General features: G+C 45.3%; 2 protein-coding genes and 1 pseudogene across 2 annotated transcripts; all 3 read left to right on the forward strand.

Moving 5' to 3' along the window:
- The first annotated feature begins 207 nt into the window (after positions 1–207).
- LOC147988751 (uncharacterized) lies at positions 208–3,842 on the forward strand. The gene is made up of 4 exons (XM_087546450.1): positions 208–2,474; positions 2,567–2,872; positions 2,956–3,043; positions 3,153–3,842. Exons 1-4 carry the CDS (start codon positions 208–210, stop codon positions 3,840–3,842), a joined length of 3,351 nt encoding a protein of 1,116 aa, XP_087402576.1.
- A 2,966-nt stretch (positions 3,843–6,808) lies between these two features.
- On the forward strand, positions 6,809–8,319 carry LOC147988752 (uncharacterized). The gene is made up of 4 exons (XM_087546514.1): positions 6,809–6,875; positions 6,975–7,032; positions 7,246–7,462; positions 8,230–8,319. The coding sequence occupies exons 1-4, from the start codon at positions 6,809–6,811 to the stop codon at positions 8,317–8,319; spliced, it is 432 nt and encodes a 143-aa protein (XP_087402640.1).
- A 2,039-nt stretch (positions 8,320–10,358) lies between these two features.
- On the forward strand, positions 10,359–12,170 carry LOC147988753 (3-ketoacyl-CoA synthase 5 pseudogene; annotated as a pseudogene).
- Positions 12,171–24,140: the final 11,970 nt, after the last annotated feature.

Here is a 24,140-nt window from a genome sequence, read left to right on the forward strand (position 1 = left end):
AGTAGAATGTTTGAAGACTGTCCTTGTATACAATTCTAGTACAACATTATACAGTTCCTTGGACTGTTGCTGCTGTGATATTATATTCTAGTACAACATTATACAGTTCCTTGTATATTGTAGGTAATGTGGTTATGTTGTTATATTTTACATTTCTAGTACTATTTTGGTTCACTTGTAGAGTGCTTGTGCAGGAAAAGATAGAGTATGGATAAGAGTTGGATGAGGTTGCCTGATAGGTTTTCAAGCGATTACGTTTCAGGGGTGAATGCATTCATTGATTTTGCTTGTCAACATAACAACGGCAATGATAAGATGCGTTGCCCTTGTGAAACTTTTATGAATATAAGTCAGCAGAGTGTTAGTCAAGTTCGAACCCATTTGTTATTGTATGGTATACAAACTTCGTACACAAAATGGGTATTCCATGGAGAACAAGTTAGCAATGATGAAGACCAAGTTGATGAGTCACTTGAAGATGAGGAAGATGTTGATGATTTTGATGGATTTGATATGGTCCAAGTTCTGCTAGGAGATATCCATAGAGCCACGGTTGGGGTTGACGAGCAAGATAACCATAATCCTGCTGGAGGTAGCATTCCGGAGCCCAATGAGTCATCAACCAGATTTGACGGCTTGCTCAGAAGTGCACAACGTGAGCTGTACCCGGGCTACAAAGGTCACTCGGTGCTATCCTTTGTTTTAAAGCTGGTACACCTCAAAGATCTTAACCATTGGAGCAACAAATCTTTTGACATGTTACTCAAGCTTCAGAAGGAGGCTTTGCCAGCCGGTAACTCGCTTCCAGCCACGTACTACGAAGCAAAGAAGATGCTGAGAGATCTAGGGCTAGGTTATGAAAGTATTGATGCTTTCAAAAATGATTGTGTTCTATTCTGGAAGGAGCATGAGGACAAGGACGAGTGCCCAGTTTGCAAGGAATCGAGGTGGAAGACACAAAAGGGCAAGGGGAAGCGAGTACCTCAGAAAGTGTTGCGCTACTTTCCCTTAATCCCTAGATTACAATGGCTGTTCATGAACAAGGAAATAGCTTCAGATTTGCGTTATCATAGGGATAAGAGAGTTGTCGAACCAAATGTGTTGAGGGGTCCTCCGGATGGCGATGCTTGGAAACATATGGATAAGAAATATCCCTGGCTGGATGAAGACCCTCGCCATTTGCGGCTCGGGGTTGGCACCGATGGTTTCAATCCATTTGGAATTATGAGTAGCTCATATAGTGTGTGGCCTGTCATTGTAGTTGTGTATAACTTGCCTCCATGGATAAGCATGAAAGAGCCCTTCCTGCTCATGACATTATTGATCCCTGGGAAGAAGTCACCAGGAAGGGACATTGATGTGTATTTGAGGCCACTGGTAGAAGAACTAAAGCAATTATTTAATCCAGGAGTTGTTACTTTCGACGCTGTTGAAGGAGGTACTTTCAATATGCGTGCAGTATTGCTATGGACTATTCACGACCTTCCAGCACTAGCTTCAGTATTTGGGTATTCTACAATGGGCTACAAGGCATGCCCTGTTTGCCTAGATGGAACCTATTCGCAACCACTTCGAAGCAAAATCGGTTTCTTAGGTCATAGGAGGTACTTGCCTATTCGCCATAGGTGGCGCAAAAGTAAGGCCTTCAATGGTAAGAATGAGAAAGCGTTGCCACCAAAACAACTATCTGGGAAAGGCATTTTTGAATTGCTGCAGAAGTTAGATCATCTCCAGGGCTTCAAATACGGAAAACATCCTGGAAATAAGAAAAGGAAGGCATCTTCAAAGGACATGCCAGGGAAAAATTTCACAAAGATGAGCATCTTGTTTGAGCTACCATATTGGAAGGATCTGAAATTGCCACACAATCTTGATGTCATGCACATTGAAAAGAACATTTGTGAGAGCTTATTTGTGACTTTATTAAACATAGATGGCAAGTCCAAGGACACACTTAAGGCCCGCAAGGACTTAGAAGACATGAATATCAGAGCAGATCTACACTTGAATGATACGGGAAGTAGCATAGAAAAGCATCATGCATGGTATACATTAACCAGAGATGAGAAACTTGAGTTTCTGCAATTCCTAGAATCTATTTGCTTCCCAGATGGATTTGCTGCAAATATATCAAAAGGTATAAGTAAATATGGGAAAATAACTGGGCTGAAGACACACGACTACCATATTCTTCTTCAGAGAATACTCCCGATTGGAATGCGAGGATTTCTGCACAAAGATATCTGTGATGCACTTCTGCAGCTTGGTAGTTTTTTCCGCCAATTATGCTCCAAGACATTGAAGCTGGATATCTTGGATAAGTTGGAACAACAAATAGTAATTGTATTGTGCAAACTAGAAATGATTCTCCCACCTGCATTCTTTGATATTAGCGTGCACTTAGCAGTGCATCTACCACAGCAAGCAAGGCTTGGAGGTCCTGTACAATACAGATGGATGTTCTTCATTGAAAGGTAGCGTGTTCTTCATCACATTAGTCCTTCCACCCTTCTACAGTTCTATTAGTGTGTAGAAATGTGTTGTAGTAAGAAAATTTGGGCTGTAGGTTCCTTGGTACTTTGAAAGGCATGGTGAGCAATAGGGCACACCCAGAGGGTTCAATTGCTGAAGCTTATGTTATGAAGGAGTGCTCAACATTCTGCTCCATGTATCTACATGGAATTGATACAAGGTTCAATAGACAAGAGCGGAATTTTGATGGGGAGAGACAACCACTTGATCGTTTCTCGGTATTCTCAACTAGTTTCCGTGCTTTTGGCCATAGGGATGACCTTATGTTAACACAAGATCAGTATGATTCTCTGTCTTGGTATGTGCTAAATAATTGTGAGGAACTACAAGAATACCTATAGTAAGTATACATGTTATAAACTTTAAGTTATAATTATACATCCTCAACTAGTTAGAAACTCATCCCTCGACATTTCTTTCTAGTGAGCATGAGGATGCCCTACTGGCTGAAGGTGCGGATAATATTGAAAATAGGCAACGTGAACAGTTTGGTTCATGGCTGCGCCAAAGAGTAAGTCCATGCTATTACTTGAGTTAACTTGCAATGGCTTCGCCAATCATGCTACACCAATCCAGGCAATGGCTTCCATGAGTTAACTTGCATTACTTGTGGAATTTAGGTGATCAATCTGCGCAACCAAGGAGCATCCCTAGTGTCTGACTGTTTGTATGCATTGGCAATTGGACCGCATAAGAGAGTACACAAATTCTCAGGATGCATTGTTGGTGGTGTTAGATTCTTGACAAAGGAGCATGAAGATGGTCGTAAAAGTCAGAATAGTGGTGTGTGCACAGAGGGCCAACATAAGGGGCAAAATATCACATATTATGGTATTCTTAAAAATATATATGTCCTGGATTACCCCAATGATCGACATGTTGCTTTATTTGAGTGTGAATGGTATGATTTAGAGAGTAACAAGCCTGTGAGGATCGATGACGACTTTGTTAGTGTTAATATAGGAAGCAAGTGGTACCAAGATGACTCCTTTGTACTGGCTAGTCAAGTGAGCCAAGTCTTCTATGTACGTGATACAAAATTGAAGGGAGATTGGCTAGTTGTGCAGAAGGCTCCGCATCGCCATCTTTTCGATCCAGAGGTTTGGAATCAAGTCAATGAAGATGATGCTAGCGAAGATATTGCATTTCAAGAGGAGGAAGCTACCAATGTTTCCATCGATGAAACTTTTGAAGGCAATGTCTCGTGTCGACATGATGTTGCACCAGAAATTGTTACTGATCCAAAAGAGTTGGCATCTTTGAAGGAGAGCCATGTCTCTCAGGATAATTTTGAAGAGGAACCAGAGTAGTAGAATAATATGTGTTGTATCGGGTTACATGTCTCCTATTTCAGGTTATGTTAGACTACATGTGTCCCGTTTCAGGTTATATTAGAATAATGGTGTCATGTTTCAGTGTATATCAGACTATATGTATCCTGTTTCAGGTTATTTCGGATTACTATTGATACTTATGATTTATTTCTGTTGCCACAACATATCTAATTACTATGTAACTCGTGGTTTGTTTCTGTTGACGTAGCAAATCTGATTTCCCTATCTTTCTAATATAAACAATCTGGGTATTGTTCCATTCTTTTAATTCTATGGCAGATGGGACCTGGACGAACAGTTCGCCCACCAAGGAATGCCCCACAATCTCAAGGTCAACATTCTGGGAGTACCTCAGCATCAAAATCCAGGAAGGTGCGTGGGATAAATAAGGGAAAGGGCTTGGAGCGTTTGATCAAAAGGGCAGGTCATCCACTAAACTTGACCATCTCCGAAGAGAGAAGACCTATTGGAGAAAATAATGAACTACTTTCCAGAGAGATTGGACTTCTTACACGGTACCATGCACCTATCCAACGTGCCGGGTGGCATAGTCTTACTGAGGATGATAAGGAGCCGTTGTATGAACTTCTAAAGGTATGTAAGATTATCAAACTTTCGAACTTAGAATATGTGTAGTTTTAACTTTGAGTTCTTTCTTCGTAGCTTAAGTTTAATCTTGATTTCACCCAAGATCATATCAAAGGCTGTGTGGATCTGTTATTCTCTTCAAGCTACAAAAGTTTCCGTCACAAGTGTTATGAACATTATGTAAAATCTGGTGATGATGCTAGAAGCAATCCATATCCTCCCCTTATTGATAATAGAGTTGGAGACTGGATTTGGCTCTATGATCATTTTGAAACAGAAGAATTTAAGGTATGGTAGTCTTTGAATGGATGTCAACAGTTTTGCATCTATCTTTATCACTCAACCATGCCTTATTTGTTTACAAAATACTACCATATGCAGAAACGGTCCACAATTGGGAAGGCTAACCGCTCAAACCTACCTTATGTTCACAAGAAGGGAACAAAGTCATTTGTAGCGGTTCAACATGAATTAGTAAGTCACTATTACTTATCTTTATCTTGTGTCACAATTGTGGTGAAAGCAGAATATCGAAACTTGTAGCTATCTTATATTCATGTCTTTTGACTTTGAATCTTGTATTATCAGAATTGTGGCGATATCAGACTATACAAGGAGTGTTACTCTAGTGATAAGAAGGGATGGGCATCAGAAGATGCCAGGAATAAACATGTAAGTACCATGTAACAAATTAATTCCTGTTGAGAGAGATTAAGCAATGAGAATACTTAGATACAAATGAGAACTAGAGAGCAAGAAATGGGAGAAATGACCACTAAAACAGAGAAAAATAATAGCTAGAGCTTTAACCGTTCTTGAAACTGTTTCACCATGTGCATGACATAGGTACAAACTTTGAAGTGCCCTGTTTTCTCATGACCTGTAGTAGATGATGCACTATTATTAGGGAGATGTGCATGAAATCTCCCTGACTCAGCAAAGTAAAATACTTAGTATTTCTGTTTAACTTATGCTGGTCACATTTTCTAAAACTCAAACCATAAAGAAATTCAAAAAGGTCATTCAACTCAAACCATAAAGAAGTTCTAGGTGTAAATATTTCTGTCAGCTGAGCTATGCCTTTCTTTGCATAATTTTCTGCAAACAGCATACTAAAAAAATTAATGGAACTGTTTCCTAATTCTACGAACATGAAAACAATTAAATGAGCAATAGTAGGGTAGAAATACTTGCCTGTTTAATCCTTGAGTAGATATATATTGTTAGATACTCCAAACATATGTACGTCAGTTTAGAGTTTCATTCATATACGTGTTTGAGTTTTAGGCCGTTTGGTCCTAGAAGTACCAGTGCGTATGAGTCGTGGAGTCTTTGTAATCAGCTATATAAAGGAGAAAAGCTACAGGGAAGCCGTGGCGGAGGGGAAAAAAAGATCAATCTGGCGTGTGTGCATGTCGCAAATTTTGAGCTAGTTTTAGCTGTAGGCCGTCGTGTGTTTTGCTTCTAAACAAATTAGCTTCCGGACGTATTTCGGCCGCTTCGTCCTCGTTGTTCCCGGGCGTGCTGCGTCGTCAAGATCGAAGCTGCGCCAACAGATATAACATCTTCCCGTAAAAAATAAATAGATATAACATCTTTCACATCCCCTGGACTACAATATTTTGTGTCAGAAAGAAAGAGATCAGGATGCCAGATAGGTGACAACATATTACAACAATAGAATCTACTGGTATTATGATAATACTGGGATGGATTGTAAATCACCAGAGAGAAAAAGAGGCACTTATCGTGCAACCCAAGAGGTAACTCATCTGAAAACATGTTGCCCATCCAAAACCGGTGCCCGATTCTCCTCCACAGGCTGTTGGGCTTGATGGCCGGACCGGGAATATATGATTTCAATTGCCTGGCAGACAAGGAACATGATCAAGGTGCTCTGATTTAGGTATTATAGGTTCAAAGTTGTTAGTGTTGCATTATACTAATAGTGAATTTGGGTACTTTTAAATACATCATTATGTTGCTGCAATTAAGAATGTAAATGCCTTTCATTTCTTGTATTATTAATGCAGGAAGAAATGTTGTAGAAGCAAAAGGAACCCATAGAGGAGGGTGAAGTACCTTTAACAGAGCAACAGATTTGCGAGTATGTGCTTGGTAAGGCATATGGTTACATCAGAGGTCGGGGTCATGGACCAAAACCAAATAGAAGGGCTTACTCAAGCGCATCAAGGTCAACTCAGCATGTAGTGAAAGAATTGGCCTCTACAAAGGAGATTGTTGCTACACAACAAACTCAAATTGAGGCTCAACAATCTCAACTTGAAAGTCAACAGAAGAAGATCGATTGGCTACAAAGTGTCGTGTCTAACTTGGTTGGCATTTCACCTCCTATGGACGGCACTACTGCAACAGGGCTAGGTTTCACAACTGAGCAACCAATGCCATCTAACGAAATAGGTATGCAACACATCAATCTCAACTATTTTTGTCATTTTTATTCACTGAAAATATATGTAGCATATTGCTTTTGTTAAAGCATTCCAATTTCTGACACAGGTTCGCTGATGTCTAACACTGTACAAAGGATGTCAAGTTTTCCAAGATCATTTGCAAGGTAATGTTATTTTTCCCATGCTCTGGTACTTTAGATGATGCCTCCTACACCTGCAGCTTGCTTAGATATAACAGTGTACTTGGTATCAAGATCTTCTAATCACGATAGTTCTTGCTAATAATTCTGTAACGGAAAATGAAGATACTCATCATGAATATATGGACTTACAAATTCCAATGTATAGCTAGTAATACATGTATACATTTTCAACAGTCATTTGAGGCCAGGATATAGACCTACTCCAACTTCTTCTTCTGATGGAAATGGTATGATCAGTTTGCCTCTGCTTCAAACAATCAAAATACTATGTGATTTGGCAAATTTCTTCATGATCTTAATCTTGATGGTCCAACTTTGTGAATCACAGGCTCTCTGGTGTCGGATGGAGGGTCTAGGTATTCATGATCAGTGCTACCTTCATTTTATGTTGGTTAGTTGCCTTTGTCTACCATCCTTTTCATTTTTCTACTGACATACACAAAGCAATTATAGATTTGGTGGAAAACCAGTAGCTAACAGCAAGTTGATGATTTTCGAGGATCCTTTATAGATTTCTTGTGTTCTCGGTCGTGGCTGATTGTAGATTTTTGTGGTGAAACTTTGGCTGCTGACATGATGGTATTGTGGTTTAGAGACACCACGCCATTATGTCTAGCGTTAAAATGGATACTTTCTTTTTGCGGGTAGAAACAAACAGATTCTACCCAAGTGATCAGTGTATGTGTTAACCTTTAGATTGACTGGATTAAGACTTGAGTCCAGTAGGAAAGTGAAACAAATACGAGTAGATAGCAGAAAATATCTAACGAATGATCTTCAGTGGTGCCATCTCTGACGATTTGGCTGATATTTTTAGGGTTGTGCCACTAGATGAAACTTTGGCTGCAGAAATGGTGGCGTTGTAACCTGAAGAAAATAGCTACATATTTCTATGCCTGTTATCATCCACAAATGAGCTTTCATAACTGAGACTGATAGTAGAAATTAAAAGTAGGTAGGTGGCGCACTTTCCTGTGTATGTGTGTAGTTTTTCTTCCTGTCGATGTTGTTGAGCTTCTGAGCTATGGCAAAACTGATCAAGTGACTGGCAATTTGGTTTCTCCAGCTTAGTTTGTTGGCATGCTTGCAGTCTTTCTAATGTTTCTCATGTCTGATGTTGTTAATGAGATAACATGTGCTCTGGCCACCATTATATAGGAGATGACCTTGGAGGAGCAGCGGAAAGCAATACTCGAGCTAAAGACCGAGAAGAGAAAACTATTGCCTCTGCATTTCTTGCACATCTAGTAGACTATGTTGGATCTAAAGAAAATTCAGTGTACAAATGCTAAATGTAATGTTTGGATCATATTGGGGTTTACTAATTGGATCATATGTTCAGATCAGTACTAAAGATGGTATTGTACTTTGCAAATGCTAGAGTGGTATTTCCTACTTGCGAAACAAAATTCAGATTAGCATGTAATGTTTGGATCTTAAGTGTACAAATGTTGATTATGAACTTCTTATTGTCAAATGTCTAAAATTCTGAGATTTCTTGCATACTGTTAATGTCAGCGTGTGACAATATATTGTACCTATGATATAGTTGCTTTCTCATGCCTGTAGTTACCAAGGTTTACAATCTTTTGGTTACAAAAGATGTCTAGTCTCCAACATGTAGCTGGTCTCTACATTCTTTTAGTCACCAAGCCTTGGCTGGTCACTTGATATCTCTAGCCACTAACCATGTACATGGTGGCTGTACATTTTTAGCAACCAAGTCGTCCATGGTCTCTAGATATCATTAGTCACCAAGTCTCCCTTGGTCGCTAGATGCCATTAGTCACCAGATTTGGTTGGTAGCTATTGGTATGACATTTAGTGACCAGGGTTCTCAATGTTGGTCGCTCAATATCTATAGCGACTAGAGTATAGCCACCGCGAAGCGACCAAGTAGTGTTGGTACCAGTAGACCACCAGCGACCAATTTTGTACTTTTAGCAACCGATCACCTTGGTGGCTAAAACTCATATCTCTAGTAGTGATAGTAGGTAGAGCAGGAATCTTGCATTGAATTAATATCACAGACCATTTTCTCAAAAGCTCATGAAGTCATGTTATAAGATGCAGTAGCATTGCTTTCTTTCTGTGACTTCCCATACCCATCATATAATACAAAAATCTAGGAAGCAGAAATACAAGAGAGAAAGCAAGCTGAAGATTATTCAAGTCTAGAGCCTTGTCCATTGAAATGAGAGGAATCAGAAAAGGCAAATAAAATTGCCTTTGACATTAATTCAATTCAGTGTAAGATTTCTGCTCTGCCTAAACTAAGGCATATGTTTGAAAAATGACTCTCAACATGACACTTATTTTGGATAGAAGGGAGTATCACATACCAACAAGTAACTAACGGTTACACATGCTTTGTTAGGAGTTAGGAATTAATCTCCAACATACATCGACAGCTCAGGCATAACCGTGCACCATGGATTGATATGTCATGGAATGGACGGCACACTATAAATTTTCCTCTTTTTTTTGAAAAGGAGGAAGACCTGCGGCTTCTGCATCTGGACGATGCATACAGCCATTTTATTGATTATTCATGAAGATGTTACAAAGTAGTACATCAGTAAGTCTGAAGCCACCATCTTGGCAACATCTGTCGCTACTTCTATCCACTTGATGAAGGGGTGCCGACAGTCCGAGCCTAATACCAAACCGACCTCGCACCTAAGCCTAACATTTAAAACCGGATGCCCCAGCCAAGCCATATACCTGGTCTGGGGCACACACCAGTCCGACGCACTCTCAGAGGCCGCCGCCTCCGTCTTACACCGATCATGACACACTATAAATGTGCTTTGCAAAGGTTGAAAACAATATCGTGACAGGAACTCATATTCCGAGTTTCATCTAGGGGGGACTCTTCCGATTAACGGATCCCATCATTCGCGACGGTTGGTGCGCTGATCCTTTAAGTTTTAGCATGATGAGTTCCCATCTATCTACTTCAACAAATTCTACTACGACAAGATTTCACCGCCTCCGGTGATGGAGGGTCAGGACGATGACGCGCCTTCGGCTCGCTCTAGTGCTTCTAGTAATTGAAAGTTGGACGTTGTTAAAAGAAACTCTTACAAGATGGAATATTTTGAAAGAGTGTATCATGTGCTTCATTTATTTCTAAGTGGACCATGACAATTGGAGTAGCACAGTGCTTTTGGATCAGAATATTTTCTCCATGACGCTGTAAATGCTGTGTCGGCTGCCAGCGCAAATAGCACGACCCAAAACAGTTGCATGGGGACGACCGAGTGCTTTTTTAAATGGCCTAAGTTCAATCGGTCACCTCAAAACATGAACCAACCAACGCCTAAAAACAACGAGTCCTCCACTGCCCGCGCACCTCAGCAACATGGTGAGCAAGCACCTCAAACCCCTCTACCAGCTGGTCGTGAACAACTTCTTCATCGTCGTCGTGGCACCAGTCACAGCCGTTGTCCTTCTCCGCAAAGCCGCGCAACTCGGCCCCGACGAGCTGCTCTCCCAGCTCCATGGGCTGCGGCAGGTCCATGTCTTCCTCGCCGTCTTCCTACCGTTCGCCATGGCCACCCTCTACTTCATGCGCCGCCCTCGTAGCGTGTACCTCGTGGACTACGCCTGCTGCCGGCCCAAATCCAATTGCCGCGTATCCATAGGCTCCTTCATCGAGAGCGCCCGTCTGTCGCCGTACATCGACGACGGCACCTTCCGTTTCATGACGCGCATGCTGCAGCGCTCGGGCCTGGGCGACCAGACCTACCTCCACCCTTCGCTGCACCACATCCCGCCGCACTGCTGCCTGAGCGAAAGCCGCGACGAGGCGGAGCAGATCATCTTCGCGACCGTCAATGACCTGCTCGCCAAGACGGGCATAAGTCCCGAAGCGATCGACATACTCGTCACCAACTGCAGCGGCTTCACCCCGACGCCGAGCTTCACCGACATCATCGTGAACAAGTACAAGCTCCGAGGAGACATCCGGAATGTGAACATGTCCGGGATGGGATGCAGCGCTGGGGTGATCTCCCTCGATGTGGCGAGGAGCCTCCTGCAGGCGGCGCCGCGGGGCGCGCACGCCCTCGTGGTGTCCATGGAGATCACCTCCTTCATATACTACACCGGACCGGACCGGACGATGCTGCTGCCAGGTGCGCTCTTCCGGATGGGCGCGGCGGCGGTGCTACTGTCCACGTCCAGGGCCAAGTCCCGGCTCCGGCTCAAGCACATTGTGCGAACACTCAACGCCGCCAAGGATAGAGCCTACCTGTGCGCGTCGCTCAAGGAGGACGAGCATGGAGAGACGGGGATATACCTGTCCAAGGACCTCGTGCCCGTTGCCGGAGAAACGCTCAAGGCCAACATCGCCGCGTTAGGGTCCGTCGTCCTCCCGCCATCCGAGAAGCTGCTCTTTGCGCTCTCCTTCATCGCCCGGAAGGCGCTGGGCAGGAGGATCAAGCTGTACATGCCTGATTTCCGCACGGCCTTCGAGCACTTCTGCGTCCATTCCGGCGGCCGGGCAGTGATCGATGCTGTGCAGACCAGCCTGTGCCTGTCGGATGAGAACGTGGAGCCATCGCGGATGACGCTTCACCGGTTCGGGAACACGTCCAGCAGCTCGCTGTGGTATGAGCTGGCGTACATCGAGGCCAAGGGACGGATGCGGAAGGGTGACCGCGTGTGGATGGTCGGCTTCGGCTCTGGCTTCAAGTGCAACAGCGCCGTGTGGGAGTGCATGAGGTCGCCCAGCGACGTCACCACTCTTGGCGCGCCCTGGGCTGATTCCATCCATCAGTACCCTGTGAAGATCTAGAAAGTACTCCCTCTGTAAAGAAATGCGTTTAGATCACTGCTTTAATGATCTAAACGTTCTTATATTTCTTTACGGAGGGAGTAATAAGCAGGCTAAAGCGATGGTGAATGTACAAGAGTATGACTGAGTCCGACCAATCATATCCTTTGATTGTTCATGCTATAATATTTCAAGAATGTATTTTTGCTATACTATTCATGGCATTGTCTGACAAAAGATTTGAGCTCCTTAATGCCGGGAGAGTAGACTTTCATTTGCCTAGGGTTCTTCCCTAGATGTTGTAAACTCTTAACTTTTTATTAATGAAAATGACAAAAAATTTGCCTCATTTAAAAAAAATGAGTATATACCTCCGTCCAGAAATAAGTGACAACGTTTTATATGAATATGAATATACATAGACACATTATAGTGTGTTGATACTTCCGGACTGCGAAGCAATTGGCCCATTTGTAACCCCCCCGCCGTTAGCATTTACTGACCAAACAGCAATCAATTGGCCCATTTGTACCCCCCCCCCCCCCCCCCCTAACCATGTTCTTCTGCCCCATCTAAGCCCATGTATTTCTTACTTTGAGCACCTAGATTTACTGAGATGAACACAATGCATAATTTTTCTAGCTTCGCCCTGTAAAGTATGTAAGAGGATAGAGAGAAGATAATTGGCGTAATGCGTTGGATGTATTATTGAGTCTCAAGGGCGAGTATATATCGAATACAAGACTTGAAGGATAAGACGCCTCCTAGAGATAAGATGGAAACAATTCCTATCTAATCCCGTTCAATCTCTAAATACCAAATATAGAGAAAACATAAAACTTCTAAGCAGATAGCTCACGGTTGATGTAGACCAACACGACCAGCCCGTCGTGCTTCTTCCCCTGCACCCTTGCCTTGCTTCTTCTCGTCACTGTTACTGTCGGGCGTTTACGGTTCTGCCTCTTCTAGGACTCAGATTGTATATAATCAAATCAACGCGAGCATACTCAGCCCCCGCGGGTGCCATACTCTGCCACAGATGCGTGCATTGTTGTGGGGAACGCGTGCTGCGTATCACGATCGCCAGCGAGAACGGCCATGAGCTGCTGGCCAGTGTTGATGTCTGTGACGTTTGTTGGCAAACACAAGACGCAAACTTTTGCTTCTTGGGTGGTACGTAGAACATTGTTCGCAGTAGCCGCTGCCAGCGCAATGGCATCCACGATCACAAGCTCGGCTTCAGCCACACGCCATGAGCTGACACTCGGCTCCGGTCCAGAGGTACTTGCCCAGCATCATGTCAGGCAACAAGGTGACCGACGAGCATGCCGGAGTTATCGATCAGAGGCAGGGGCACAGCCAGGATTTGAGCATTTGGGGGGGGGGGGGGGGGGGGGGGGCACTTAGCTCTACGATTACCAACAGAGTAAATTGCAGAAAACCACCAGTTTGAAGCTTAGGTTTGCGAAAAACACTACAATACTTTTTTTAAGAGAAAACACAATGTCTTCAATAATCTTTTTGCAAAAACCACCGATCAGCGGATTTGGCTTCACCGAGTACGCTTATGACAGTTGGGGCCCTTTTTTGCATACATGGCGTAACATTTCGTGCCAGATCACTTTTATTCTCAATTTACAAACTAGCCCTTAGTTTTTACACAGAAACCCCTGAATAAAAAATAAAAAATGCAATTAGCCCACCACAACCACCGCCCCACTCCCTTCGCTCCCTTCTCTTCCTTCGATCCCCATATCTCCCGCCAGATCCTTCGCTCGGGGGCCGCGGAGCGCAGCCTCCTCTCTCCATCTCCCTCCTCGGAGTGCGGCAGCGGCGGGCAGAGCAGTGCGGCGGCGGCACGGTTGGCAGGGCGGCAATGGGCGCGGGCGGAGCAGGGCGGTGGTGATGCGGCTGACAGGACGGCAGGTGCGGGCGGCGGCGTGGCGCGGCCGAGCAGAGGCGGCTGCGGCGCGGCTGGCAGGGCGGCGGCGGGCGCGCGACCGACCAGAGGCGGGTGCGGTGCAACAGAGGCGGGAGCACGGTAGGGCAGGGAGGTGAGCACGGCGGCGGCTGGCGCATGGTGGTGACCAGCGTCATTGAGAATGAGCACGGCGGCTGCTGGCGCATGGGGAGCTCCTCTCCTCTGGCGCGTGATGGCAGGACAGGGCAAGGGACTGGACAACACAGGAAAAAAACTTGCGGGTGTTTTTGCTTTTTTACCCATCTAGCGCTGTCTTTAGTAAAACGTTGTGCCATGTCAGCGAAAAACAGGGCCCATCTGTCATAATCTTACTTAACAGAGCAAGATCCGCCGATCAGTGGTTTTTGCAAAAAGATTACTAAAGACATGGTGTTTTCTGAAAAAAAAATGTATTGTAGTGTTTTTCGCAAACCTAACCTTCAAATTGGTGGTTTTGTGTAATTTACTCTTACCTACACAATCGGATTATATATACGATTAATCCAAAGAACTCCTGCTTTGAAGCAAGTGACTTGGAAAAAGGTTCTTTGTTCATATTTTTATCTAGGAAGTATAGATAAAATCTAGAAAACTGAATTAATTAGATTAGTTTACGGCGGGAGTAGTAAACACAACAACTGCTACTAACCACAGGATTACTACACACTACTGTATTAGATGAGAGCGGCCGATAATGAATTAATATAGGTATAAACATACGTTTCGAATCAATCTAGTGGTGAGTTCCTTGGAGCATGGCACAGGCTTACGGTGATCAGCGGACAGCGGCAGTCATCGCGGCATCATGGCTTGCCCTTGTTTTGACGCTGGAGAAGGAAACGCAACGTTCGCCACCGGTAACCGCTTCCGAACGCTGGCTGATTGTGGGAATCGAGTGGCAGCGGAGATATTAGGATCGAATCCTCTAGGGCTCAGCCGCTCAGGCCGCGATCACGTAACTGTATAGGTGAAGACGATCGTGCAGCAATTAGCCATTTGTAACTCTCGTGTCTGTTGGGCTTTGGGCCATGTTGTAGTACGGATTTTAAAAATCTAATGGCCGTAAAAAAATTACCATAGCATAAAGCCTGTACTGTACGTAAATTTTGGGAGGCCGATCGTTGGAGGGGGCTTAATGGCCGTGAAAAGAGTGACATGGCATAAAATCTTGGACAGTTGTTAGTTGGGGTGGGGTGGGGTGCTGCACGCACCGACAGCGATGACGGCCCATGTGACCCACTGCGACAGGCGTGTCCGACGTGCTATCCGATGTTGCTGGTGTGGTCATCATCGTGACTGCACCACATAGTAAGTGTTCGATGAAATATATGACCCAAACAAAAATTTACTCCACTAAATTTAGGAGATTGGTTAGAAACGACCATTTTTCAGTGGAGCAAAAGTACTCCTCTAAAGCATACTCGGCCTTTTGCTACTCTAAATTTTAGGGGATCGGCTAGATATGCGCTTAGAGAGATAGCCATTGCTTGATTTCAGAGTACAAAACGCCCCAAAGACAACTATGCATGGTGGTACCAACAGAAAGAGCTGATCTCTGAAAATGATATGAACAACCATGGTACATGTCCCCAAAACAAAGACCATTGCCGTGGACATGCTTGATTCTAACCAATAACAAGCATCCGTCATTTGCCATTCCTAAATGACATCTGTATGTGCCATTCCTTCCCCACCAACTTGAGAATCCTGGCTTGTGTGAACCCTTTTAACACCCGTACGATGAGTAGCTTTTGCACGGACTGTATGGACCATGAATGTGGACCTTTCCCCACCCTTTGCTGGTACCAAGATGCTGATGTCGCCCGCCTGCACTTGGTAGTCGCATACAAAGTCCAACCAGTTACCCGCAAGCATGCACATTTCTTTTCCTACGAAGAATCTCCGCGCCACTTCTAGTTCTTGCCCAGCATCTCAAAGTGTCCAGTTGCAGCTAATGCGGGTTCCTTCGAAATGATCTGGTTAAATGTGCATGAGATGAGTTGTTATTACAAACCAAGCGAGAAAAGGAGAAGGCATGGGAATCGAGAGGCTCTAGATGCTAATTTTCATGAACCAAACCTAATGGTAACTCATCAAATAGGATTTAGGAGCGATTACTATCAGACTCAAGATGAATTGGAGTATCAGTTTAGAGAGAAAGAGAGGAAGAGATAGACAGGAAAGAGGAACAAGGCACTAGGTTCATCTCTGATTGAGTCCACCCCCATTGCTCCTCACAATACAAAGGCCTCAGCCCCTCATCTGGTCGGAGCCAGCAGTTCACTACAGTTCGGGCCCTTCCACTACCAGAATTTGATACGTTGCCGACGGCCCATGACCGTCGGCATAGGGCCAAAAGCCGTCGGCAAAGTGCTACGCCGACGGCCCCGGTCGGCATATCCCCGTCGGCAACTCATACGTCGGCGTACCTCAGGTCGGCCGTCAGCATACAAAAACCGTCGGCATAGTGAGCTAAGCCGACGGGGGCCGTACCACCGTCGACATAAATACCCCGTCGGCAACATTTTCCACCTGACGAACGTTGACGGCGCCACCTGACACGTGGCAGCTTCTGGGCGACCGTGGCCTGGCGATACGCCGACGGTTAGGCCGTCGGCATAGCTCAAAGCTATGCCGACGGCCTAACCGTCGGCGTATCGCCAGGCCACGGTCGCCCAGAAGCTGCCACGTGTCAGGTACGCCGACGGTTGGGCCGTCGGCATAGCTTGTGGGTCTATGCCGACGGCCCAACCGTCGGCGTAGCTCACGCCAGGCTTCCCAGAAACAGCCATGTGTCGCCCGCTGGTAACACGCCGGGGGCTATGCCGACGGTTTAACCGTCGGCGTAGTTATGCACTGTTTTCTTTTTTTCTGTTTTTGTTACATTTCAATTCAAATAACAGCATATATATATATCGTCATCATCACAACAGAAAAGAGAAGATAATTATCACAAGTTCATCATCATCGCAAGTCCAACATGATAAACATCCTCACAAGTCCAACATAAAAGTATCATCATCGCAAGTCCCACATGATAAACATAATAGCAAGTCCAACATAGAAGCATCATCATCGCAAGTCCAACATAGAAGCATCATCATCGCAAGTCCAACATGATCACAATAAAAGGCTTAAGCGGCATCACTTCCACTGCCAAAGCCAAGGCCGCCAAAGCCGAGGTCGTCACCACTACCGCTAGCGCTAGCGCCACCGCCACCGCCGCCGCCAAGCCAGACCGGAGTGACTGGGCTTTGTGACTCAGGAGTGGAACCATCAGTAGCACCACCATCGGTTCCCTGCATGTTTGGAAAGAGATGGTAAGGCAATATATGATTGTATTGAATAAACGAGAAGTTGTGGTTGAATAGGTCGGTGATGTACTAACCGGAGTGACATTGTAGTGGTCTGCCAGAAATTGTTCAAACGTAGGCACCACTGGTTGTGGTCCAGGAGGTGGTGGTGGTGGTTCCATTGTAGGAATCTGCCCGGTTGCCATAGACGCAAACATAAGCTGCGTCATGCGACTGTTGTGCTCCATGACTACTGCAACTCTCTGGTTCCAGTCGTAGAGCTGCTGACGTTGGAACTCCATGTAGGCCTACAATATGACATGATGCAACTCATAATACATAACAAAGCGGAAAATAAAAGTAGAAAGAAAGAAGATAAGAGGGAAAATACTTACAGAGTTGCGCTGCGCTAGGATGGCCTGTGCAGTGGACATGCTCGGGCGCGGGCTCGGCCTCGGGTTGGTAGCTCGCATCCGTCTGTAGGAGATAGAAGGGGTGATCACCGAATCTAGAACCGCCGACCGACCATGACTCCTCGGCCCTATGCTCACCACCGCCCTCTCGTCGGAATCCGCAAACATGGGGTCTTCTTTGTCAGGATTCCACTTCTTAAACTCCTTGTAGGACAGGTTCTCCCCGGCCTTGCCATACTACTCACTCTCGTCATCCTTGCGATTAGGCCGCACACGGGCGAGCCTCCAGGACTCGATGTCTGAGAGCGGCCGCTTCAATTTCTCCTCCTGCACCGCCAAACAAAGGTTAGTCATACATAAGAACATACGGCAAATAGAAGATCAAGAATGTTTCATGTACATAGATATACCTGAATTTTCTTGGTGTGCCAGTGGTTTCGGTTTCCCTGACCGTGTGTTCCGTCACGTCCTCGATTAGCCTTGTTTATGCTGCTCTTGGCAGCAAACTCTGTGTCCGCGCCGACCCACATATCCACCAATCCCGCCCATCCCTCACGGTGGCGATAGCACCAATCAGGAGCCACCTACATAATGAAGCATAATGGCATGTGAACATGAAACAATGAAATTTACCACAAACGTCGGAATGAAAAGTCTGTTATGCTTACCAACATGTACTGCTCCCGTTCCAAGGTAAGGTCCTGTGCCTTAGCTTCTTCCTTGGTCACCTTCACGCCATGTTTGTCGTGATAATGCCGTGAGATGGCCACCCAGCGCACCTCGTACTGTATCTGACGGGTCTGCTTCCTCGCAGCCCGCAGCACATACTCATCGGCCATGGCCTTGTGCTCCTCAAGAACTCTATAGAATTTCTAGAGGCAATCATAAAACCAGAATGGAACAAGCGATGAGTTAAACGATTAGATGATAAACTATGAAAGAAACTCAAGACTAGTGCTTCTGAAGAGGACTTACCCAAAAGTTTGATATCACGGCCTTAGAAGCCGTCTCATGGGCCGGGTGGAATGCTGCTTCGTAGTGATCCCATCACGTGGCCAAAATCTTGCGCTCCGGGTGGTTGACTGGGTCCGGAGTGAACATCCCCGACCAATATTTCTTCAACAGGATAGTGATGATGCCGTTTGGAAGACGGGCACCATTAGGATATTTCCAGGAGCTGCAAAAGAATGAAAAATATTAGTATGTGCACAATAAAAATGATAGTATGTGTTTCAAATATTATTAAGGGGCACTTACTTTTTCCCCATGGGCTCAATGAGCCACTTCATCTCCTCGGTAGCAGGAGGATCCGGGAGTCGTGCACCACCATGCAGCCAAGCCTTCTTCTTGCCACCCACCTCCCCGCCACCACCATCCTCCTCGCCACCACCATCCTCCTTGCCACCACCATCCTCCCCACCACAACCATCCTCCCCGCGTGCCTCCTCCTCATCCTCCTCCTCCTCCCAGACCTCCTCCTCCTCCTCCTGGACCTCCTCCTCCTCCTCCTCCTCCTCCTCGGAGGGTACCTCACTAGAGGAGGGCCGCGAAGACGACCCCCCTATGTTTGTCACAGAGCGCAGTTTTTGGCCCCAAAACCGTCCTTTTGGGCCTCTCCCCCCACCCCCTCCTCCTCTAGGGGCACCTCTCCCTCGACCTCCCTATGAGGACTCATCGTCAATTAGTCGGGGGGGGGGGGAACTACGGGGTCGACCACTCCGACTAACCCTCGCGACGAGTTTGCTTAGCAAACCACTACCATCAGCCTTGCCCTTTCCCATGCTTAGCGAACCTGCATTGAAAAGAGAATAAAAAGTTAGTATATTAACAATGAAGAAAAAGATATAACAAAAATGAATAAAAAAGGACATTCATAAATAAACCATATAAGAAAAGACATGAAACATACATCTACTAGAACCCATACGAATCATCACTATTGTAACCGGTGCCTCGATCGGTCTCATCGTCACTATCACGCATATCATCTTCGTTGTCTGACGTAGGTGGAGGTTCTTCATCATCTTTGACGTCTTCATTTAATTTCTCTAGCATAAGTATGTCTTGGTCATTCACAATGGCCTCGCCATCATTCCGTTCATCATTATCGTTTGGATCCACATCAACAACACCCAACGGGGCAGCGACATTGGATCGGGCCACATCAACATCATCAGGTTGCTCTTGATAGAACACTCCCTCGTATGTCATGGGGTTAATGTAGTAATAATCGTCATCGTTCGGGTCCGGTAGCTTACCATGTGGCGCCACCTTGAACACAACTTCCCAACCCTTTAGGTACTCTTTCTGGCATGGGTAGGGTAGATAATAAACTTGTGTGGCCTGGGTAGCCGCAATAAAGAGATCAGCTCTTTCATAGACAGTGGATGGTCTAACTTCGACCAAACCAAGGGAAGGCGTATGTTTCAGCCCCTCATATGGGTCGAACCATCGGCATTTGAACACAGCTAGCCTTAGGTCCTCGCGCCCAAGGTCGAATGTAAGCTCGTATATTTTTCCTACCCTTCCGTAGTACTCAAGTCCATTTTGTCCTGGGGTGTACACTCTTGTGTTTATAGTTTTGGGATCAGGCCGGCTGTTCTGGTGCTCCTCTGTATGGAAGCGATACCCATTCACATCATACTTTTCACATTTCATGACCCGAGCGTTAAAACCCATGGACACCCATCTCAATTCTCCATCCATAGAGGTGTTCGGATATTTCCCCTACAAGTTTAATTTAAATTCATGGGTGCGTTAGTTCTATTAACTAATAAATGTTGAACTAGAAGTTGAACTAGGGGAATGTGAAAATTTACTTTCTCCATGAACCAAGCAACGAAATTTTTCCTTCCAGGAGCACCGTTCCGGAGAAGAGTAAGTGCCTCCGCTTCAGTAGGAGGAATCATTCCCGTCCACTCCTCCAGTAGGAATTGACTAAAATAAGAAAATCGGTGTTAGACCAAGACTAAGTGAACATAACGAACTGCATAAAGGAATGGTGCAACAGTATTACCTCATCCACTCTTCCTCAACTTCCTTGATGTTGTGCAAGACATAGAACATTATGTCCTCCCACTCTTGTGCTGGCATGTTATAAGGTTTCGAGCCCCCAGCCCTGCCACATTGCCCACCGAATAGATCGAGCTTGGGTTTATACTTGGGCTCTTCTGTATTGTATCGATACACCTTATTATGCAGAGTGGGAATGTGGTCTGGGTAGTATGATGTCCTGAGGTCTGACACCTCCTCTAGGATAACTGCCTCAGCTATGGAAGCTTCAATCTTAGCTTTGTTTTCACATTTGGATCGGAGATGCTTGTTCTGTCTCTCAGGGCCGTACTGCCAACGATTCTGCACAGGCCCCCCCAACAATACCTCCTTCGCAAGGTGCAAAATGAGATGTATCATCGGAGTAAAGAAGCCTGCGGAAAGATCTTCTCTAGATTGCATATCAACTCCGGTGCCTTCTTATGCAATTTTTCAATCACCTCCGGACATACTTCTTTAGCACATAGCGTGCGGAAGAAATAGCTTAGTTCCACAAGCACTCGCCAGACACGCTCTGGAACATAGCCTCGAACCATCACCGGCATTATCCGCTCAATCCATACATGATAGTCATGGCTCTTGAGCCCGGTCACTTTACCCGTTAAAAGATTGACTCCCTTACTTATATTTGATGCATAACCATCAGTGAACTTCACAATGTGTTTGAGCCACATAAGTACTTCCTTCTTGTCTGGCGGTTTAAGGACGAAGTCAGCATCTGGCTTGAACCAGTTTCTTCGACCGCTTGAAGGAGGCCGCATGTTCAGATGTGGTCTATCACAAATTTTCTGTTGATCGACTCTAGCTTTAACGTTATCCTTTGTCTTATCAGGAATGTTGAGGATCGTGGGAAAAAGGGACTCTGCGACATTCTTTTCGGTGTGCATCACATCGATGTTATAAGGAAGTTTGAGGTCCTTGAAATGGGGAAGCTTCGTGAATGGGGTAATGTGAGTCCAGTTGTGCGTCTCACCATATCCCTCAAAGCGTTTGCCTTTGCCTTTGCATTTGTCTTGGCCTTCGCTTTCCCCTTTGCTTTGGCCTTCGCTTTCCCCTTTGCCTTTGCCTTTGCCTTTGCCTTTGTCTTCGCCTTTAGGCTTGAGAGCTTTTAGCTGAGCAAGAACATCTACCCCAGAAAATGTTGGAATCTCGTTTACTTCATGGACAACCCGGCCTTTCGTGAAGTTCTTCTTGTCTTCCCTGTCTGGATGGTCTGGAGGGAGGAACTGTCGATGCAGGTCAAATGCTACATACTTGCCACCCTTTTACAGCCAAATTAAACGTAGAGCCTGCATGCACACTGGGCATGGCATCTTCCCACTTGTACACCATCCGCAGAATAGGGCATAGCTAGGAAATTCATGCATGCAATACATCAGCCAAACTTTCATCAAGAATTTTCTTTGTAGATGTCGATCATATGTCAACCTCGGGAAGTACCAGGAATGGAGCAAATCATCCCCCAGCGGCTGCATAAACACTCCCAAATTCTTTCCCGGGTATTCAGGCCCTGGAATGATCAGCGACAAAAACATTGTCTTGCGTTGCATTAGGACACCGGGAGGGAGATTGAGCGGAATAACAAACACGGGCCAGCAGCTATATGGATTGGTAGACATTCCATATGGATTGAACCCATCACCTGTTATCGCAATTCTGACATTCCCAGCCTCAGCTACTTCCTCGGGGTATTCTTCATCAAATGACTTCCATGCTTCAGCTTCCGATGGATGTACGATTTTTTTATGGTACCTTATCCCTTTCTTGTGCCACTTCATCATTTTGGCAGACTCCTCCGTGATGAAAAGGCGCTGTAGTCTTTCTATGAAATGGAGATACCGAAGAATCTTTGCGGGGATGTCTAGTTGCTTCTTCTCACCATGCTCATCGACCACCTCAAGGTACCGAGAGGAACCGCACTTCCTACAGTACTTGTCATTCGCATACTCGTGCCTAAACAAAAGGCAATTCTTCGGACAAACATCTATTTTCTCATAATTCATTGATAGTGCCTTCATGATTTTCTTCGTAGTGTACATGCTTTTCGGCAGTTCATGACCCTCAGGAAGGCTGTTAGCCCATACTCCCAGAAATGCTTCGAAGCAAGCTTGGGTACAGCCATACTCAGCCTTAACTGCCATCAGTTGCGAGATGGCATCTAGCTGAGATATTTTGGCACCCGCATAAAGAGGTTTCTTTGACGAGGCCAAGACCTCCAAGAAGGCCTTTGCGGTTGCCTCCGGCTCCTCTGGTTCATTCTCTGAAGCTGTTGCATGTGTCGCCTCTGCAGCAAAGACATCATCTAGCATGTCTCTAACCCCGTCGTCCTCAAAACCACCGATGCGTTGTCGCATCACCTCCTCTCTACCACGGTCCCGCTCGGCAAAGTTTATTGGCATGATAAAGTCTTTCATATATCCGTATGTGCGAAGGTGCTCAGTCATTTCTCCCTTATCTCTACTGTGACGTCTGGCACATTTTGCACAGGGGCATGGTGGAATAATTCTCATTGGACGACGGAAAATCTCCTTCAAAAACACATCGGTTTTCTCGACCCACTCTGTTGTTACTCGATTCCGACGGATAAAACCACTGTACATCCACTGATTATCTTCCATCCTCTGCTTTGTTACGAGCCAGGAAACAAGATTAAGGATTCTTTAATTTTAAGTACATACAATTTTTATTTTCTACCGGGTTGACGAGAAACAGCATTGAATCCACCTACATCTCTAATAGGTAAAGATGGGTCCTAATCCCACCCGAGGATGTGTAGATTGGGTACGTTGTCCATGCTCTACCTTGTTCCAAGACAAAATTTCGGCGGCACCTCCCCGCTGTTCTCTAGATACACGTCTCGGCTAATAGCCGAGAGAATGTGCTCCGGAGAACAACAGGGAGGTGCCGCCGAAATCCTGTCTCGGAACAAGGTAGAGCATGGACAACGTACCCAATCTACACATCCTCGGGCTGTCCGTGGAAAACGCTGGACAATCCGAAACAGCTGCGGTGATAAATATGCAATTGAATGCATATTTATTGATGCAACCATTTCGGACGGGAGACGCCTAGGTTACGCGACTTGACGAGAAAAGTAAATCTAGTGACATGATTATTAAGATGGATTCGTAGCTCACCCTCGACTGTAGAGGAAGCAGTCAAACAGCGACGAGATCACGGATCAATGCCTTAGACGACGATGACTCCAAAGATATGCAACACCACCAAAGCCTGTAAATTTTACCGACAAATAAACTTAGATCATAAAGTGTCAAAAACATAGATCACGGACCAATACCTTCATCGCTTTATTTACTAGATGAGCAATACAAAATAAATTCATCCACTTCAAGTTTCACATTCAAAGTATTAGAAATGTTAAATCCTGATGAACAACTTACGAATTTTGCACAAATTACTATTTTTTAGCAAGACCATGAAGTGTCAAAAAATATTTCATCATTATTTTGCAAGACCATCATGAAGAAAAACCACTTTATCATGGAGATGCGACACAACAAAGAATGCTAATTCCACCGTGCAAAAATTATATATATCATCACATCACATAC

The sequence above is a fragment of the Triticum urartu genome, chromosome 1A (genome assembly GCF_056163025.1).
Source record: "Triticum urartu cultivar PI428250 chromosome 1A, HENAU_Tu73, whole genome shotgun sequence".
Classification (NCBI taxonomy): domain Eukaryota; kingdom Viridiplantae; phylum Streptophyta; class Magnoliopsida; order Poales; family Poaceae; genus Triticum; species Triticum urartu.

Excerpts from the sequence above, each read along its gene's own strand:
- LOC147988751 (XM_087546450.1), top strand. The coding sequence starts at position 208 with ATGGATAAGAGTTGGATGAGGTTGCCTGATAGGTTTTCAAGCGATTAC. Across the intron at positions 2,475-2,566 it reads TGGATGTTCTTCATTGAAAG|GTTCCTTGGTACTTTGAAAG; the intron begins GTAGCGTGTTCT and ends TTTGGGCTGTAG. Across the intron at positions 2,873-2,955 it reads GAACTACAAGAATACCTATA|TGAGCATGAGGATGCCCTAC; the intron begins GTAAGTATACAT and ends ATTTCTTTCTAG.
- LOC147988752 (XM_087546514.1), top strand. The coding sequence starts at position 6,809 with ATGGACGGCACTACTGCAACAGGGCTAGGTTTCACAACTGAGCAACCA. Across the intron at positions 7,033-7,245 it reads TTTCCAAGATCATTTGCAAG|TCATTTGAGGCCAGGATATA; the intron begins GTAATGTTATTT and ends CATTTTCAACAG. Across the intron at positions 7,463-8,229 it reads GCTACCTTCATTTTATGTTG|GAGATGACCTTGGAGGAGCA; the intron begins GTTAGTTGCCTT and ends ACCATTATATAG.